The 21,303-nt window shown below is 42.7% G+C and overlaps 1 protein-coding gene across 1 annotated transcript in view; it reads right to left on the bottom strand.

Annotated features, from left to right (window-relative positions):
- TMPRSS15 (transmembrane serine protease 15) overlaps positions 1-21,303 on the bottom strand; it is a 619,275-nt gene that overhangs the window by 50,298 nt on the left and 547,674 nt on the right. Inside the window, exons 20-22 of the mRNA XM_077480049.1 lie at positions 16,405-16,454; positions 11,370-11,535; positions 2,662-2,843 (exon numbers count right to left, since the gene is read on the bottom strand). Coding sequence (XP_077336175.1) covers positions 2,662-2,843; positions 11,370-11,535; positions 16,405-16,454 — 398 coding nt within the window. The remainder of the gene's footprint in view (positions 1-2,661; positions 2,844-11,369; positions 11,536-16,404; positions 16,455-21,303) is intronic.

The raw sequence follows: 21,303 nt of genomic DNA, 5'->3' as shown, positions 1-21,303 counted from the left end.
AGATCCAGGCAAAGTAACTTACCTTGTCCCCAGGATCCTGCGATGTCCTCCCACTCTGTCCGTAGGCTGTGTCCTCCACCCGATGTATTGTGTGCCGGGCTCCGTTCCCTGCAAGCGACTCCATCTGTGTCTCATTGCAGAGATTTCCCCTCACTTCCTGTCCCATAGCCAAACAGGAAGTGAGAAGAAATCCATACAAACTAAGGAATTCCCCTGGGGACCCCCCAAGGTCATCAGAACTAGTGATTCAATTGGAAGATTTCCCCCCTATTACTTTTCTAGGGACAAACCAAAATTTTGGATTTTCGTTTTACTTTCACTGATAATGGTAAACAGGACAAATAGACAGGGTGAATCTCCTTCACGGGGGAATTGAAAACAATGAAAACTGACAGGTGCTGTAATCCCTCTCCACTCTATGAAAATGAAAAAATAAAGTTTTGCCTTTAGTACTTTAATCTAAAATTTACATTATACTGTATATAAAACAAGCCATTCCTTTAATTTGGTAGCAACTCTTTAAGACAGCGGGTGAGATGCCAGATCTTCCATCATTATGGCTTTGTGTGAGAATTGCTTTTAGCTTTCACACTGCAGCCATTCACATCTGGCTTGTGAACCTGGCCTCCCATTTCTGGTGATAAATACTCGCAGGTGTGAAGATGTAATAGTTTAACTGGTATTAGAGATGGCGGTTAGCACAAATGTCAGTGAAGCAATGTTAATACAGTAAAGGGAAATCTGTGAATCTCACAAACAGCTCAGCATTATTTTGCTGAATATAGTGTGATTGTGTGTTTTCCTTTATTTATTTAAATTCTATCTTTAGCGCAGTGTTTAATCGCTTGGTAGATGCGCTGGGTTACAGATGTAGCATGGGAACTATGCCGTATCCACCTAGCTAAGTATGAATGTGCAAAAAAAATTCCTTTACTTCTCTTTTAATGGTCCTCACTTCTGTTTATTTGGAGCAAATGGTACACCTTAATGCACACTACAAATCCCATAGCCCATTTTGGGAGTAAGTAAGAGAGGATGGCTACATTCCTACATACAGTGGGACCATATGGAATGAATGCAGCCATCCTGTAACAGGAAGTTGGATCATAGCAGCAAAAACACAAAATGAATTTGAAGATTTATGCCGCGTACACACGATCGGAATTACGGGCAGAAAAAGACCGATGAGAGCTTTTCATCGGAAAATGCGACCGTGTGTATGCTCCATCGGAATTTAGCTGTCCAAATTTCCGCCAGCCAAAAATTGATACCATGTTCTCAATTTTCCCGACGGAAAAACTTCGGAAGTTTAGATTGTGTGTATGCAATTCCGACATGCCAAAAATCACACATGCTCAGTTTCCACTACGAGACGGAAGCTATTGGCTACTGGCTATTGAACTTCCTTTTTCTAGTCCCGTCGTATGTGTTGTACGTCACCTAAATGATCGGAATTTGGTGTGATTGTGTGTAGGCAAGACAGCTTGAGCAGAATTCCGTCGGGAAAACCATCAGAGCTTTTTCTGACGAGAATTCCGATCATGTGTACGTGGCATAAGAGTAGAGCAATAGAAGGTACTCTTTTGATTTTAGAATACATACTTGACTAGAATTCTCTTTTTTTTTAAACCCGAGTTTAGTGTCACTTTAAGGTAAGTTGATAACTCTTATATAGCATACTCTGGGGGTTAAATCCACTTTGCACTCCAAGTGCACTTGGAAGTGCAGTCGCTCTAAATCTAATGCTACATATACGCGACCGGACCTTTCGACGGACTAGGTCCGACGATCTTTCCGATGGACTTTTGGCAGAGGTCCGACTGACTTTCTGAACGAAAGGTCTTGGCCACACAAAACTGGACTAAGTCCATTCGAAAGTCTGTTCATTTTGAACGTGATGATGTAAACGGGACTAAACAAGGAAGTTCAATAGCCAGTAGCCAATAGCTGCCCTTGCATCGTATTTGGTCTGCCAGACTAGCACACAGACGAACGGTTTACCTGATTTTTAGTCCGTCGCATAGATTTGAAACATGTTTTATTTCTAGGTCTGTCTGACTTTTGGGAAACAAAAGTCTGCTGGAGCCCACACAGGATCGAATTGTCCGACGGATTCCGGTCCACCAGACCAAGTCTGCCGGAAAGTCCGATCATGTGTACGCAGCATAACAGAATGTTAGAGCAGCAAAAACACAAAATTAATTTGAAGATTTAGAGTAGACTCAGAGCAATAGAAGGTACTCTTTTGAATTAAGAATACATACTTGACTAGAATTCTCTTTTTTTTTTAAACCGAGTTTAGTGTCACTTTAAGGTAAGTTGATAATTCTTATATAGCATACTCTGGAGGTTAAATCCACTTTGCACTCCAAGTGAACTTGGAAGTGCAGTCGCTCTAAATCTAAGGGGTAGATCTGAAATGAATGGAAGCTCTGCTGATTTTATCATCCAATCATGTGCAAGCTAAAATGCTGTTTTTTATTTTCCTTGCATGTCCCCTCGGATCTTCAGCGACTTTACTTCCAAGTGCACTTGCAGTGTAAAGTGGATTTTCCTCTAGTAAATAACCCCCTCCGAGTTGGATAAGCATTTGCTGGACGGCATTAGCTGTTCATAAATGAATTTCTCTAGTTGCCTGGCACTATACTATTATATCCTTACCTGTATAATTAACCTTGACATCTAGATGCATCATGGCGATGTCATTGTTTTTAGTGCGTTTGTTGTAATGTGGGTTTATGATGATCTGGTCAATCCATCTGGTTTCCGTTTGCGGGTAGCTCAGGTTAGCACTGTTATGCATCCCTAGATTGGCTTTCCATTTGGATGGTACTAAGTTCCTTCTGCAGATCACAAAGAAAAATTTAGTATTGTAAACGGCTGAATGCTTCCATTTCTATGTTCCATGTTAATCTTTGACCTCTTTTGCAGTACACATAATTCAAGCTTTGTATCGAATTAAGTGAGCTAGTTTATTATAATTGGAAAGCACTTAATGTTTTCTGACTGCTCCACGGGACACAAGTTCCCTAACACAGAATTATCAGCAGATTCCCTGATTCCAGCCAGAAAGCTATAAATTATAGAAGTAGCAGGAACAACAAAGCAGTTATAAAGGAGTTATTAATTGAATTATTCAAAACAGCTAAGTTAAAAAATCTCAAGCCAATTAGTCATTAGCCTCCTGATGCAAATGATTGGTAGTATGTTTGGGTTGAGAAACAATTGGCTTGAGAGACCAGTTCTTGGCATCTCCAATCTGCATGGAGAGGGGCTAAAGCAGTGCAGCTGAGATCTGCCTTACAACCAACTGGGGCATCATTTACATATTGCTAAAGGCTTTATCTGTGAATTGCACATTTCCTGCAAGTCGATATTATATGTTAACCAAACATATGAATATAAATAACTTGGGCTGTGGCTGGTTGCAACAGCAGCTGTTTTAATATTGATTTTTCATTTTGGAAATGTGAACAAGGATAGGTTGTCAAACAATGGCAATAATAAAGGAGGAAGGAGTGCACCAAATATACAGATAGGATTTCTGTCCAGACAAATGTGTGTTTAACTCAAACATGATTTACTATTGTTTTGTTTAACTATAAAGCCCACCCAAACTCGGATTTTCTTAAAGATGAATTTCCCACTTTTTTTGGATGTCAACTTCATGCAATGACCACTTAGAATGAGTGCCTTTCCCCCTGATAATTTGATAATGACGATAATGAGTAATTGGTTTTAATTTATGAAGAACGTAGGAAGAAACATAAGGGCTCTTTGATGCAGGAGGTGAAGCTATATTCGACTGATGAGTCTTAAAGTTTTACTAAACCCAGGACCCTGTATTCACTATATCTGGTCTCTCACAGTACACATAACATGGAAATGCAATTATTTTAGTAAATATCAACTGCTAAATACCTTTTCTCATCAGCAGTATATGGCAGCCTTGTGGCAGCCGAGCACTGGTTAAAGCTTGTAGGAGGAGTTTTCATTCTACTTTGATTGTCCTATGAGGCTACAGGACCCCTGCCCCCCTGTCTGGACAGTGCTGATTGGCCCTGTGCTGATCACATGCACCCTCCCAAGAAAAAATAAATAAAAATGTCCTAGCAATACACCCCAAACTGAGCCTCCTAGGTTCTGTTCTATCTGGAGATGGATTGGGGACAGTAAAAGAAGGGGAGGAACAGGGAAGACAGGATCAAACTGTCTTTTTGCACAGTGTGGTGGATTAACCCCTTAGGTTCCACCGTGAGTATAACAAGCATGCTTTACTGCATATGCAGACTGATTTTATTGGTGTGGGTTTAGTAACACTTTAAGCTGGCCATACACCAGAAGATTTTAGTATGAATGTTCATTTGGCAAAATGACAAATGCCACTCAAAAGTACTTCAAAATTGAGTTAGCTTGTAACATACAGTTTTGGAATGAATGTAATTTCCTGAACAAAAAACACATAAACTAATAGAAATGTGTTTGTTCAAGAAATGTTTTCCATCCTGTTATTTTGTCACTATGAATGAAAACAAAGGTTAATTTGCCCCACTAATGATTAGAAAATTGAATGAACGTTCTTTAAACAAAATATTTTGAAGGAAACTTTACTAGCGTAGGACCAGTTTTACCAACAGAGATGCCAAGAGATGTAGTAAAAGTTATCAGCCAGTGATCCAGCCCATGTGCTTCTACAAATACCAGAGGCATCAATTATATGTGGAATAACTCTATAAGGCTGGGTTCACACCATTGCGAATTGGATGCAGGTTCTCCGCATTAAATTCGCAATAGCAGGAGATTTTGACCGTCTCCCATATCGCCACTGTGGCTCTGGTACAAATTTTCAAGGGAGCCCTGTGTGTCTTTTGTTCCATTTCAGGTCTGACTTCAGCCAAAAATTCCGGCTGAAATCAGACCTGAATTGGTGAACCAGGATGCACCGGACCCCTGCTGGGAACCTCATGCGGCGATGTTGTGAACCCAGCATGAAAGTGACTTCTCATCTCTCCTGCTGCCTGCTCCACCGATCTTTACTTCAGTGAATAAAAAACAGCAGCTGACGAATTTGCAGAATTCAACACCCCCAGAAGAGTCAGATCCCTGGTCCATCTGAACCACAGCACATAGTGGGGAGTGAGGACCACAAAATCAACACTCCTGGAAGTGTTAAGCCGCGTACACACGGGCGGACTGTATGGCCTACTTAGTCCGTCGAAACACATTTCAGCGGACAGTCCGCTCGTGTGTGGGCTTCAGTGGACTTTTTCAGCGTGCAGTCTGGCGTACTAAGTATTTCGGAATTTTCGAAATTCTGTCCGTCGTACTTTGGTTTCAGCGGACAATCCGCTCGTCAGTAGGCTAGTTCGATGGACTAAGAATGGCGCATGCTCAGAAAGGATTTACACGGCGAAAGGGTGCATTGCTGTGTATTGGACTTCCTATTTCTAGTCCCGTCGTACGTGCTGTACACGTCATCGCGCAAGCTTTCGACGGACTGTTTGTGCATCCGTGTGTGGTCAAGTCCGTTCATTCGAAAGTAGGACGGACTGTCCGTCGGATTGTATGACGGACTAAGTACGCCATACAGTCCGCCCATGTGTACGCGGCTTTACATTTTGGATGATCTACAGCCAACATTTTCTCTTTAATACTGCAGAGATCTGTAGGGAGGGCTGTAAAGACAGGTAAGTCTTCAAGGTCTTCTTTTTATATTTTTGTGACTTGTGCACATAGACGTACAAATAAGTCAAAGTTGTTTTGAGATTTTTTCCAGATGTTTTTGTAGTCATGAGTTTTTTGAGGAAGGAAAGCTATTCAGAAGCAGGCAAATTGAAAAGCCCCAAGTTTGGCCATACACGGCCCAATCTCACCCTTAATGCAATGGTTCAGTGCATTACTCAGTCAAGGATCAGGTTATTTAGGGCTAACAAGGAGTCATAACAAGTGTTTTGACAGCTATAGCACTTGTTGTCACACACATAGGCTTTATAATTTCTCCATGTGTCAGAATTGATTTGATTTTTCTTGATAAAAAGAAGAAACATGTTAAACGCATGTTCTGTGCTACTTTTGCCACTGGAAGAGACACATAAGACACAGGGTTTGATTTATTAAAAATGGAGAGTGCAAAATCTGGTGCAGCTCTGCATAGAAACCAATCAGCTTCCAGTTTTTTTTGTCAAAGCTTAAACAAGCTGAATTGAGAAGCTAATTGGCACAGCTGCACCAGATTTTGCATTCTCCAGTGCAAATTTTAATAAAATGTTTTACGCAAATTGCAGAGTTCATTTTCTTGCTCTGGGTACCAAAACATATTTACTAAAAATCAAAAAAAATGTAAAAATAATGCTGCAGGGTCCCTTATATGGAGAGATGGAAATTCAGAACAGCCCAGGACTCTTTAGAACACTCACTTTAGGATTCTGTGAACCCCTTGACAGGTGGAGGATATAATACGAGGTGTGTCTAAAAATTTTGGTGAATGGTCCAATATATCAACAGCAACATGGGCCAGGTGCGCATGCCTGCACATGGCTATCCAGAGACACATCAAGAGGCGACACCTAGTGTGGGCAGTCGAATGTAGTCAGTGTGACAGGTAGGGTCACAGTGCAATTGAGCAATGAATGAACATCAAGTTCTGTGAACAAATTGGGAAAAACAGCAATGGAGATGCATGAAATATTGTATGGGACGAAAGCTGTGAGCAGAAAATGTGTTTACAATTGGTTTGAAAGGTTTTAGCGACAGGAAGGAAATGAGCCATGATCGAGTCGGCCTTTGACAAGCAGAACCTGAGACATGATCGAGCGAGTATGAAAAATTCTAGCATAAGATCGGTGACTGGCTCTACGATTGATGATAGAGGAATTTGGCATTAGCAAGGATTTGGGTAAGCGGAAGATCTGTTCTCGGTTTGTGCCGCACAAGCTGACAGACAAACAGAAAGAAAAATGGATGGAAACCTCTGGAGATTTCATTACCATGTGTGACCAGGATCCATCCTTTCTGCGAACTATCGTCACAGGTAGGGATGAGCCGAACACCCCCTGGTTCAGTTCACACCAGAACATACCAAACAGGCAAAAAATTCGGAAGAACACCATTAAAGTCTATGGGACACGAACATGAAAAATAAAAAGTGCTCATTTTAAAGGCTTATATGCATGGTATTGTCATAAAAAGTGTTTGGGGACCCAGGTCCTGCCCCAGGGGACATGTATCCATGCAATTATTTTTTTTTAAAAGGGCCGTTTTTTTTCAGGAGCAGTGATTTTTTTTAATGCTTAAAGTGAAACAATAACAATGAAATATTCCTTTAAATAACGTGCATAGTGGGTTTCTATAGTATGCCTGTAAAGTAGCACATTTTTTCCAATGTTTGGAACAGTACCACAGCAAAATTACATTTCTAAAGGAAAAATTGTTTATAAAACTGATTGCGGCTGTAATGAATTGTCAGGTCTCGGCAATATGGATAAAACTCTTTGAAAAAAAGGGCATGGGTCTCCCCCCCAGTCCATTACCAGGCCCTTTGGGTCTGGTATGAATCTTAAGGGGAACCCCGAAACAAAATTAAAAAAAATGCGTAGGGTCCACTAAAATCCATACCAGGCCCTTCAGGTCTGATATGGAAATTAAGGGGAACCCTGCACCAAATTAAAAAGATGTAGGGGTCCACCCAAAATCCATACCAGGCCAAGGGTATGTGCCAAAATGAAAAGAAAATGGCGTAGGGGCCCCCCAAATTCATACCAGACCCTTATCTGAGCACACAACCTGGCAGGCCACAGGAAAAGAGGGGGGGCGAGAGAGTGCCCCCCTCCAAAACCATACCAGGCCACATGCCCTCAACTAAGGAGTATACTTTGGAGTAGCCCCCCAAAGCACTTTGTCCCCATGTTGATTGGGACAAGGGCCTCATCCCCACAACCCTTGCCCGGGGGTTGTGGGGGTCTGCAGGCAGGGGGTTTATCAGAATCTGGAAGCCCCCTTTAACAAGGAGAGCCCCAGATCCCGCCCCCATGTGAATATGTAACGGGGTACATTGTACCCCTACCCTTTCACTAAAAAAGTGTAAAAAATAGTAAAAAAGGCAAGAGACAGCTTGGGACAAGTCCTTTATTAAAAAATAAAAATGTCCAGTGACATAAATTTATGCTGCCCGACGAACCAAAAAAAAAGCTGCAACCACTCCGCCTCCATGGGAGGCTCCTGCTGAGTGATGGTTCTTCTGGGTGACAGATCTTATATAGCTGAGGGCGGGACCACCCGGTGATGTAAACGGGTGACCCCGCCCCCCTCTGACACCATGCCAGAAGGTTCAGGGTCACCTGTTTACATCACCAGGTGGCCCCGCCCTCAACTATATAAGAACTGTCACCCAGAAGAACCGTGACTTGGCGGGAGCCTCCCATGGAGGCTGAACGTTTGTGGATTTTATTTCCAGTCCATTGGGTGGCCTGAATTTACATTGCTGGACATTTTTTTATAACGGACTTGTCCCAAGCTATCTCTTGTCTTTTTTACCAATTTCAACACTTTTTTGCGGGAGGAATCTTGGGGTCCCCTTGTTAAAGGTGGCTTCCAGATTCCAATAAGCCCCCAGCCTGCAGACCCCCACAACCACCGGAAAGGGTTGTGGGGATGAGGCCCTTTTCCCCATCAACATAGACCTGAAGGGCCTGGTATGGATTTTAGGGGGACCTCCACGCAATAATTTTTTTTACAAATCACTGCTCCCGAAAAACGTCCATTTAAAAAAATAATAATAATTTGCACTGATATATGTCCTCTGGGGCAGGACCCAGGTCCCCAAACACTTTTGACAATAACTTGCATATAAGCCTTTAAAATGAGCACTTTTGATTTTTCATGTTAGTGCCCCATAGACTTTAACGGTGTTCAGGCGGCTTTCAAATTTGCCCCGAACACTGCATATTGTTCAGTGTTTAAAGAACACCCAAACAACCAAAGTTTGGCCCGAACTTATGCGCGGGCCAAACCGTTCGTCCATCCCTAGTCACAGGGGATAAAATCTGGTGCTACCAGTTTGATCTGGAATCCAAGCAGCAATCAATGGAATTGCATTCACCATCTTCCCTGCGACCAAAAAAGAGTCACCTATAATAGTCCAAGGGCAACACGACGACGGAATCATCCATAAGAAATGTGTTCTTGCGGGTAAAACCATGAACGCTGCATTCTATGAGGAAGTTTTGAAATGGTTACTATAGCGCATCTGCTGTGGATGTTGCTGCACGATAATGTGCCTGTGCACTGTGCGATCCATGTTTGCCAATTCTTAACTCAGTGTGGCGTACCTGTTCTTGATCTTCCACCGTACTCCCCTGATCAAGCGCCTGCAGACTTATTTCTGTTTCCCCACCTGAAGAGCATCATGAAAGGCGCACTTTTGCGGCAATCCAAGAATGTGTGACAGCAGTTCTGCTATAGATTCCTAAATAGGTCTTTGCTGACAGTTTCCAGAATTTTTAAGAGCGTTGTCAAGTGTGTTGTGAAGGATGGGGATTATTTTAAAGACCAATAAAGGTAATTTGTTTGTATCTTCTGTTTTGTTTGTTTTCTGATACCATTCACCAAATTTTGTAGACACACCTTGTGTGTCCAGTTCAGACTGCACTACTCTATTGTTTCACTATTCCTACTGTGAATGAATAAGTAACAAAAATACTACTGATCCAAAGCAGAGTAGCATTACCATCTCCACCCACTGGTACTTGACCAGAATAATGAAATCAAGTGTGGACTGGGATTGACATACATACAATTTGCTACCATTTTTTGAAGATGTAGGCAGCTGGCTGTAGGGGGTTCATTGCAAGGTTCCAAGCCCCCCACTGGTTACAACTAGGTGAAGGTAAGATGATGGATCCAACACTGAGCAAGAAAATACATTTAATGCATTGTTGCATTGTCCTGACCAGCGCACGACGATGTACGTCGACAGAATGGCACGGGCAGGCATATTGGCGTACATGTACGTCCAATATTCGTTGCCGCCATGGCATCGGGAGCGCGCCGCCGGCGGCGTGCTCCCGCGCTGGTCGGGACCCCCGTGAGTCCGGTCGCGGGACCCGCGGACTCGATCGCTGCGGGCATCCCCGCGATCGTCTCACGGAGCGGCCGAATGGAGGAAATGCTGTATAAACAACATTTTTCCATTCTGCCTAGCAACTAGTGACGCTGATCTCTGCTCCATGTGATTGGAGCAGAGATCAGTGTACACTAAATAAAAGCCCAAGCCCAACCCCCCCACAGTTAGTAACACACCCCTAGGAACACTTAACCCCTACACTGCCACCCACTGGTTAACCCTTTCACTGCCAGTGTCATTTACACAGGAATCACTGCATTTATATAGCAGTGATTACTGTATAAATGACAATGGTCCCAAAAATGTGTCAAAAATGTCCGATGGGTCCCCCACAATGTCACAGTCACAATAAAAATCGCAGATCGGCGCCATTACTAGTAAAAAAAAAAATAATAAAAAATTATTAATAAAAATGCTATAAAACTATCCCTATTTTGTAAACGCTATAACTTTTGCGCAAACCAATCAATAATCGCTTATTGCGATTTTTTTTACCAAAAATATGTAGAAGAATACGTATTGGCCTAAACTGAGGGAAAAAAATGTTTTTTTATATATTTTTGGGGGATATTTATTATTACAAAAAGTAAAAAATAATGCGTTTTTTTCAAAATTATCGCTCTATTTTTGTTTATAGTGCAAAAAATAAAAACCGCAGGGGTAATCAAATACCACCAAAAGAAAGCTCTATTTGTGGGAAAAAAAGGACGTTAATTTTGTTTGGGAGCCACGTCGCACGACCACGCAATTGTCAGTTAAAGCGACGCAGTGCCGAATTGCAAAAAGTGGTCTGGTCTTTGACCAGCAAATTGGTCCGGTCTGAAAGTGGTTAACACTGAACAAAGACTATCTTGCATATGTTGTGTGTGACTGTTTCATTTTTCACCCTCATTTTTACTCTGCAGTTTCATAAAGGTCAATCACTCTTCAAAGATGCAATAAAATATTTCCTCTATTTACTAATGAAGATCAGGTTAAATGTGTGAATTACACATCCATTAAAGACACATTTAATTCATTAAATTATGTGTATGCAGAGTGCAGAGACCACCACCTAATTAGTTAGACCCAAGCAGCATTGTTAGAGTTTCCGCTGTGCAGTCTTGAATGAGTGGGCTGATGATCCGTCAGGCCTCTATTCAAGATATCTTAAAGGATAAATTATATAAAACATTGAAAATGTTGAATGACCTTTCTAAAGTAAAGAAGTTTCTAGACATTAATAAAATATAAAATAACAGACACATACCCATAGACACAGTGAGCTGCTGACACCAACCACTCATTGTTCACCAGAGATGCTCCACATACTTGTCTTTCATTGTAATACAGAGAGACAATCCAAGGCCATGCACCTACTGCCGCATCTGTTCCACCAACTATTCTTGAACTGTCCAAGACTCTCTTTCCACATTCTAATTAGAAACATACACAATAAAGAATGCCATATATTGTACATTGAAGGCTTATTATTCTATGAAATAAGCTATGAAGCCAAGAGGACCCGTAAATATGAAACATTTGTGACATATTCATTTAAATCTTAAAAGATAGGTTCACTTTTTCCATAATATACCCTATGCAGTCAAGGGGTTCAAGTAGATATTGAAAAACTGTGCAGCTTTGTACTGTGTTGATTCATTTTATTGTCATGCCTGTAGGCCATTGGGTTCCCATGGAAACCTGGCAATAAAACTACCATTTAGCAACCACCATGCCCTACATTTAGGCTGAAAGTTGTTGCATGCTCACTCCCAGCATTACAGGTACGAAAACTAACTTGGAGTTTTCCAGTGAGGCTTCCAGAGAGGCCCAAATGGCCTACAGGTATGACAAAAAATGAGTAAACATTATACAAAGCTGCACAGTTTTTTAATACCTACTGGGAGCCCTTGACTGTATAGACCATTTTTGGAAAAGGTAAACTTATCCTTTAAGCTTCAAATAAACATGTCACAAATGTAGAATCAGTAAAACCCTCAAGAGTTCAGCCTGCAATCATCTACCTCCAGCTTTAAAGTCAGAACTCTGGCATGCTCCTCTACCTCTCTTTTGGTCAGTGAGGATGCCCATTACATTGAACAACCTATGGGTAATGTAGAACAATAGAGCTTATGAGAAATAAAATCAAAGAAACATGCAGGCAACTCTTTTTTCGCTTAAAAGAGATCATTCAGTGGCTGAAAGGGCTGCTTCCTCCACATGTTTAGGTCCGATGATGTTTTTACTTTTCAGTGCCTCACACTCCTTGCTCTGTTATGTTTATAAGAACTACTGAGCTTCAGACATTCTTCCTTTAGAGGTGACAAATGACACTTTTGGCTCTAGTTTAAGTAGTGTCTGTAACCATCTGGATTCATTTGGCCTCTGGTACACTAGCTTGCACTTCTGTGTATAGTCTGTGACGAGGGCTCTTATTTAATCTGTCTCTAATGACTTGCTTTCTTACCAATCATCTGCATCACATATTTTTCATGCACAGTATGTGCTATATCGAACAGACCTTATCCTGCTTATTACTTTAAGGCTAGCCATACACAGGTTGTAGGAAAGAAATTTGCTTGATTTCCTCATCAACACAGACAGTGTTGATGTGGCAATCCCTCCTGCATGGCCATTGTCTTCTCCTGGCAGGTTTCAGGAGCTTCCCCACAGGAGAAGAAAGTGATTATTGCTAGCGGCTATAGCAGATCGATCAACTTGGTACATTCAGCCTGCCCATACATGACTTGGATCTTGGCCGGCTGAGGTTCAAACCTTGTATGGCCTTCCTCAGGGCCGTCTTTAATACTGATTGGACCCTGGGAAAAACTTTTCTTGCCCCCCCCCATGCATGTTTTCCTCTCCACCTGCTCTGAGACATACAATAAATAGCAGCTAGACTCAAAATCATTTTACTGAATCAGATCAGGCAGCTATTGCGATTGGTTGCCAAAGGTTACAGTGTATCATTATCGCTCACTGACTGGTTGCTAGAGGTTACAGCACACATTACAGCTCACTGATTAGTTACTAGAGGTTACAGCACATGATTTAGGCTTGTTGAGATTACTGTGCAGCAGTGTTTATCAATTCCAGTCCTCATGGCCCACTAACAGGTCATGTTTTCAGGATTTCCCTCAGATGAAACAGCTGGGGTAATTACTAAGGCAGTGAAACTGATCAAATCACCTGTGCAAAATAATGGAAAGCCTGAAAACATGACCTGTTAGTGGGCCATGAGGACTGGAATTGAGAAACACTGCTGTACAGTAATACTGCTCACTGATTCTTTGCTAGAGGTTACAGCACATCAGGGGCCATGCTATACATATGGATGCCACCTTTATTTACATATCTAAGCCGCCGGATGCAGCTATTTACATATGAATGCTTCTGCTACTTACATATGAATGAGCTTGGCAGCATTAGTAGCAGCACTTCACACTGAGATATCAGGACACAGCAAGAGACAAGGAGATTTAAACTGGGATAGTTGGCAAGTATGAGGCAGCTGCTTTGGGCCCCACAACAATGACAGGGCCCAGGGCAGCTGCCCCTTTGACCCTGCCTTAAAAACGGCCCTGGCCTGCCAAACTGAAAATGTACAATGTAGGTGCATGACTTTGTATGCAATTATGCTGTTAACATATGCCATTTTCCTGACCAATAAATACTCTTTTGGATAAATAAAAAGAGCCCATTTGGGACAGAAGCTCTTGAAAGCTAATCATATGAGCCACCTATTCCCATCTTTGCAGCACTCCTCCACCTTCTTTACTCTGTTGCATTTTTTCAAACAATACCCTGTGCAAGCTCCATGTCAGAGCTTAGCAATATTAATGATGTTAATGCCATCTGTCATTTGACATTATTTGAGCCCGGCAAATGACAGCACGTTATTATGAGAGAAGAGAACTTGCTTGTCACTAAGCCAAAATTGCCACTTTTTTATGGGGACTTTGGTAAAAAAAAAAGGAACTGTAAAGCCCCGCACACACGAGTGGACTTTTCAACATCCAAAGTCTGACGGAATGATTCCGGCAGACTATTCGATCGTGTGTGGGCTGCAACGGACTTTTGATTCGCAGAAGTCTGACAGACTTTAGAAATGGAACATGCTTCAAATTTTTCCGCCAGAACTCTGCCGGACCCAGTTCCTACCGAAAAATTTGCTCGTGTGTATGCTATTCCGACGGACTAAAACCGACGCTAGGGCAGCTATTGGCTACTGGCTATGAACTTCCTTATTCGAGTCCAGTCGTACGTCATCACGTTCGAATCCGTCGGAGTTTGGTGTGATTGTGTGTGGCCAAGTCGGAAAAGTCCGTCAGAACTCTGTCGGAACTCCGTCAGAACTCCGTCGAAAGTCTGCCGGACTTAAGTCCTGTCGTGTGTACGTGGCCTAAGGGGGCGCTGCAAAGGTGAGTCAAAAGTAGGTCAGAGGGTAAGCTATCAAGAAATTATTCAGGTTATTTACTAAAATTGGATCATGCAAAATCTGGTGCAGCTCTGCATAGAAACCAATCAGCTTCCATTTTTTATTGCCAACGCTTAAATGCACAAGCTGAAGTTAGAAGCTGATTTGCTACCATGCACAGCTGCACTAGATTCTGAGTGCATCCATTTTAGTAAACCCCCCCCCCCCTTTGTCACCTTGCCCTGAATGACCAAAGTGACAGAGTCTATAATACAGGTGCACTTTAATGAAAAGCAATAAATGGCGCTTAAAGTGTTACTAAACCCACAGTAGTAAAATCAGTCTGTATATGCAGTAAAGCATGCTTGTTATACTCACTGTGGAACCTAAGGGGTTAATCCTCTGCATTGTGTAAAAAGGCTGTTTGATCCTGTTTTCTCTGATCCTCCTCTTTTTTCACTATCTCCAAACAATAACCTGATATTTACAGAGCCAGGGGACAGGCTGCACTTGCTCAGTTTGGTGTGTATTGCTACACAGTTTTAGTTTTTTTTTTTTCTTGGGAGAGTGCATGTGATCAGCACAGGGCCAATTAGCACTGTCCAGACATGTCCAGACAGAGTATCAGAGGACAATGAAAACTCCTCCTACAAGTTTTACTAGGAACTGATACAAGTCAGAAGGCTGCTATATACTGCTGGTGAGAAAAAGGTATCCATTCATTTATATTTACTAAAATAATTGCATTTCCATGTTCTGTGTACTGTGGGAGATCAGATATAGTGAATGCAGGTTCTGGGTTTAGTAACACTTTAAGTATGGGGCTGACAATTGTGATTCGATATTTGAAGTGTTACTAAGCCCAGGGTCCTGCATTCACTATATCTGGTCTCCCAAAGTACACAGAACATGGAAATTATTTTTTTTTTAAATAAATATAAACTGCTAAATACATTTTCTCATCATCAGCATATAGCAGTCTTGTGACTTCCATTAGTGTCCAGCCAAGCACTGGTTGAAGCTTGTAGGAGTTTTCATGCTCCCTCGACTCTTACTGTCCTATGAGGCTGCATGATCCCTGACCCTCTGTCTGAACAGTGCTGATTGGCTGATTGGCCCTGTGCTGATGACATGCACCCCCTCTCCAAAAAACAAAAAAACAAAAAAACAAAACAAACAAAAACCTTTCTAGCAATACACACCATACTGAGCATGTGCAGAGTGCCTTCAAGGCTCTGTACTATCAGCAGATGCATTGGGGACTGTAAAAGAAGGGGAAGATTGTAGAAGACAGGATCAAACAGTCTTTTTACACATTAACCCCTTAGGTTCCACAGCGAGTATAACAAGCATGCTTTACTGCTTATACAGACGGATTTTACTGTTGTGGGTTTAGGCCCCTTTGATAAAGTTGTGCGATTTTGATGTGATTCTGACGTGTTTTCAGGGAATGCTTGTGTAAACCTGGGGTCTATGGACCTCAACTCGCATCAAAGTCAGGCCAAAGTAGTACAGGGACTACTTTGAAGTCGGTGCAACGTCACACAGATATGAATGGTTATTATTGGGAATCATGGGGAATGACTTGTCATGCGACACTTATGTCTAAAGTCGCAGGATAAGTCGCACAAGTGTGAAAGGGGACTTAGTAACACTTTAATAGGTAAGAAATATGGTTTCAAATGCTAAAAATAAGAAGACATCTTTAGAATGGATAATATTTTAGGAGGTATAACATTTATAAGAAGCTTTACACACTTCATTGCTTATTATCTCTCTGGCTATATATACAATTGCTAGATATTTTGCTGTTTGTACACATTATATAGCTCTACACTGAATATTGTATAAAAAACGTCATGCATCATTAGGAAGATCAACTTACCTCTGGGGTAGCATTCAATATAAAGAACATTCTGATTGGCACAATGATTACTGCAAGAAAAAAAAATATTTTTATCACTCACAAGATTTTAGTAGGAACATACTCTTTTACTGCTTGTAAATTAGAGCTTTTAATGAAGATGTTTAATTACTGCTTGATGTCATCGTGAGCTAAATGCATTCTTGTTGTCAATAGTGGCTAGGCAGAATTGTTTAGCAGACCGCCGGTTGTTAGGTATTTACTCACGTTGCTTGTTTCTCATACAATGGAGATTAAACATAATTATTGTAAGAAAGAAGCTAAAGAAAACATGCAACATGTAAATAAGCAATTAAAGGTTTTCTTTTTGTTTGTTTTTTTTTTTTTTCATTTAATTCCTTTATGACTGGGACTATGAATATTTTTCAGACTGGAGCACATATTGGCATTTTAGGACATACAACTGCAAATAATATTAAATGCCCAACTTGAAGCAGAACTAAATACAAAAAAATTATACAAAAAACAGTGAACAGGCAGATTTGTTTTTATTGCAAAGATATGCAATGTTTTTTCGGCAATAAAATAAACGTACCTGCCTTCGCAGTTTGTAATTCTCCCAGAACGTGCTTTAACCACCATTTATTGCGATATGGCACTGAGTCCGTTTAACTGACAATTGCATGGTCGTGTGACGCTGTTCACACAAATAGAGCTTTATTTTGGTGGTATTTGATCAAATCTGCGGTTTTAATTTTTTTTCGCTATAAACAAAAAAGTTGTCATATTTTGAAAAAACTATATTTTTTACTTTTTTGCGATACTAAATATCCAAAAATGTTTTTTTTTTTAACACATTTCTTCATCAGTTTAGATCAATATGTATTCTTCTACATATTTTTGGTAAAATTGCAATAAGCGTATATTGATTGGTTTTTGCAAAAGTTATAGCGTCTACAAAATAGAAGATAGATTTTTGACATTTTTATTGTAGCAGATGATATTTTGGACAAAATGTCATACGCGTGTAAATTGTTTTTGCTTCAGGCCAGTAGGGGTTCTGAGGGTTAATTAGATAGGTTGGCCTTGACATCAGTCTGGCCGGGTTGTGTTGGAAGTTCTGCCTGGTCATGTGAGCAGTGAGGTGCACATGACAGGCCAGAACCAGGCCTGGTTGGACGTTTTGAGTATCAACCTTCTCGGAACCAATCAGTGGGAGTGCCGGGCCCTGCTGGGGAGTCTGGGAAGGGTTACTTAAGGTGTGTGGGTCATGTGTTTGGAGGAGAGGAGTTCGTGAGGCCCGTGTGGTCTGTTCTGGTTCCAGAACAGGGGTAGCCCCGGGAGAGGTCCCGGTGTGTTTGACATCCAGAAACATGTTCCTGTTAGAGGCCCCTAATAGACCTGCCTGGTCTGGGGAAGGGATCCATCTGTTCTCGAGTCTCGGAACATGCTGGTCCGAGGCGCAGTAACTGAGGGAGGATTCAAGGTGTCCAGGTGTGCTCTCGGCTTGTAGAGGCACCAGAGCTCATGGAAGTGAACGGGGGGAGGACTCTTCAGAGGAGGTTCGATAAGTGGCATCCTGGGAAGTGCCTGGTTACTGAGTTAGGAAGGACATTGACGAATCCACATTTTTCCAGTACCATTGAGGAGACGGAGAACGTTCCAGGTACTGAGGAAAAAGGTTCCTGTTCACCCTTAGTTACAACTTGTACATGTTCATAGGATTGTTTCAAGTATTTGAGTCGACGTGCTAACTGCCATGATCTCTGGCTAGAGATTGGTTCAGCTTTGAGGTACCCAGCTGCGAGTGGCTACCCTTTTAGGTGGAATTAGAGACTTTGCTAGACCTGCAGTTCAAGGTGCTGGAGTTCTTCACCCGTGCCCTCTGTTCCCACGAGAGACTGTGATATTGGATGTGATTACTGCAAAATAAAACCTTTCAAAAAGACTTGATATGTGTCAGCGTTCAAGTCGTTTGGTATCAACCCTGGGAACCCCTAGATGTGGAAGAGCAGGCCAAGAGTAGGTAACTGGTAAGCCCAATAAGTCAAGGCCGCCCTGCAAGAGTTATGGCCACTACATTATTATTTGCTATGGCTCTTAAAGGAGCCAACGTACACCTACGGCTATTTGTGGGAACGAGCCGACCTGCCACACTATAATGACGATGGCTGGTTGGCAAGTGGTTAAGCTGTCCATGCAAAGCTCAATTTACAGTGACCGGCATATTCCGCACATGTGGAGAGTGACATCTCCCTGCACCAGCCAATCAAGATGGTCAAAAACAGGCACCTGGAAGAAGCTGGAAAGAAGATGATAATGCTGACAAGGGACCTCACAGGCATCGGACCAATGGAGAATAGACGAGTATTTCTTACCTTTTTTTCAGCTTTACTTTTCAGTTTAAGATCATTTGTGAATGTGCTTTTGTTTCCTTAAAAAAGGCTATTCCCATACAAGTCTATATTAAAGTGGTTGTAAACCTTTAAAGTGGAGGTCCACCCTAAAGTGGACCTTCCGCTCATTGGAATCCTCCCCCCCTCCGGCGCCACAATTGGCACCTTTCAGGGGGGAGGGGGGTGCAGGTACCTGTACAGTACAGGTATCTGCACCCACTTCCGGGATAGCTCTCTGCGGAAAGGGGCGTAGATTACGCCCCTTTCCGAAAGTCCCCCGCTGCCTTCTGGGAAACACACAGATCCCAGAGGCAGCGGGTCCATCCTTATTGCGCAGCGCGACTCGCGCATGCGCAGTAGGGAACCAGGAAATGAAACCGAAAGGCTCCACTTCCTGATTCCCATACCCAAGCTGGCGGCGGCAGCACCCGAGAGACGATCGAGAGATCGGCTTCGGGTGCCGACATCGCGGGCGCGCTGGGCGGGTAAGTGTCCTTATTTTAAAAGTCAGCAGCTGCAGTATTTGTAGCTGCTGGCTTTAAAAAAAATAAAACGGCGGAACTCCCAGCGGACTCCCGCTTTAAATATACCCAGTGAAATGACCAGGGATACACAGAGATGAAATAAATCCTCAGACATTAGTTGTGCCCATTCATCTGCAGCCCTTTCTTCTCTACATCCATTCAAAGTGATGGATTTTAAAGCTTGTCTGAGAATTCAGAAAAAAGGGAGCGGAGAGCTGCTGAAGTCCCACTCTGCAGAGCTCAGTGAATAGAGCTCTGAGAACTGATTGGAGGTAAGGTACACATCCCTCTCCACACAGCAAACAGGAAAAGAGGTGAGGCTGTCAATCAGCTGGAGGTTCCTCCCCTGTCACTGTTTTTTTCTTGGTGTCAGGAAACTTGTAAGAAATGATTCATGCAGATAGCAGAGGAATGAAGCAGCAGACAAAAGTGTCACTTTGTGCTCTTTATTGAGACAAGTACTCACTAAAGAAGGATATGCTTTGTTCATATTTCATGTCTGAGGTTTACAACCACTTTATTGTAAAACCCACTTAACGCAGGTCAAATGCACATCAGGAGGAGATCAACTGCAAGTCAAATGCACCTATCAATTAATTCTCAATGATCTCAGAAACATCTGAAATGAATGCCATCGGCACAAGCCTACAGCTTATTGACACAGGCCCTAACTCAGGCCCCTTCCCCAAGGCACCCCCCCATGTTGAGGGCACGCGGCCTGGTACGGCTCAGGAGGGGAGGGGGGGCACTCGCTCGTCCCCACCCCCTTTCCTGACCAGCTGGGTAGTGTGCACCTAAGGGGGGACCCCCGCGCCGATTTTTCGGCGTAGGGATTCCCCTTTAAGTCCATACCAGGTGATGGGGCCAGCGACGCCTCCTTCGCTGGTCCCGGCTACCTGGAGCCAGGCTCAAAATGAATGGACTTTCCTGCACGTGTGTGGGCGAGTCCGTTCATTTCAAAAGTACGGTGGATAGTCCGGTGGACTTAGTACGCCGTATTAGTCCACCGCAAAAGTACCGTGTGTGGGCAGGTAGCTCGTTCGGAAAGTCCGTCGGACAGTCTGGCGGATAGTCCGCCAGACTAAGTCCACAGGATAGTCTGCTACGTGTGTACGCGGCATGAGAGTGAGAGCAATAATTCTAGTACTAGACCTCCTTGGTAACTCTAAACTAGTAACCTGTAGAAATTTTTAAAGCGTCACCTATGGACATTTTTAAGTACCGTAGTTTGTTGCCATTCCAAGAGCATGCGGAATTTTAAAGCATGACATGTCAGGTATCTTATTATTATCTTAATTTATTGGGTGAATGCGGCCCTCCATGCATTCACATACAGTAGATTGAATCCGGCCCTTAGGTTGAAAAAGGTTGCTGACCCCTGCCCTAAACAATCCTAAAAGCCTATTTGTACATAGATTTGAGTTTAGGAGCTTTGGCGGCTCAGCTGACCTGTCCCTCCTCTGTGTGGAGCCGCCGGGGGCAGACTAAGCCACTGGCATGGATTTCAGCTAATTAAAATAAATATCTAAGATGCAGCACAGACCAAGTTAGATCAGCTAATCCCTGGAGTGCGCTGAGCTGGGCTATGTGATTCACTGAGCAAAAACAGGTAAGACAGGCTACATTAAAGAGGAAGTAAAGGCAAAAAAAAATAAAAATAAAAAACACACCCTGTAAGGCAAAGGCATAATGAGCTAGTATGCATAGCATACTAGCTCATTATGAATAACTTACCTGAGAACGAAGCCCCCGAAGCGGTCCTCCGTCTTCCTCTTTGCTGTTGCCATGGATCCCGGAGTAACTTCCGGGTCTTGCATCTCCGGCGCTGTGATTCGCCGGAGCTGCGATGACATCACTCCCGAGCATGCGCATGGGAGCCGACACATATCGCTGCGATCTGCGGCCTGACCAGTGCGCATGCGTCGTAGACAGCGGCGGCTGTCTTTGGGTAAATATCTCCTAAACCATATAGGTTTAGGAGATATTTCTTGGACCTACAG

Source organism: Lithobates pipiens, unplaced genomic scaffold (genome assembly GCF_037356315.1).
Source record: "Lithobates pipiens isolate NorthernLeopardFrog02 unplaced genomic scaffold, aLitPip1_a1.2 Scaffold_16, whole genome shotgun sequence".
In the NCBI taxonomy this organism is placed as follows: Eukaryota; Metazoa; Chordata; class Amphibia; order Anura; family Ranidae; genus Lithobates; species Lithobates pipiens.
Note: the sequence above shows the minus strand (reverse complement) of the source record. Positions and strands in the feature narration are given on the sequence as shown.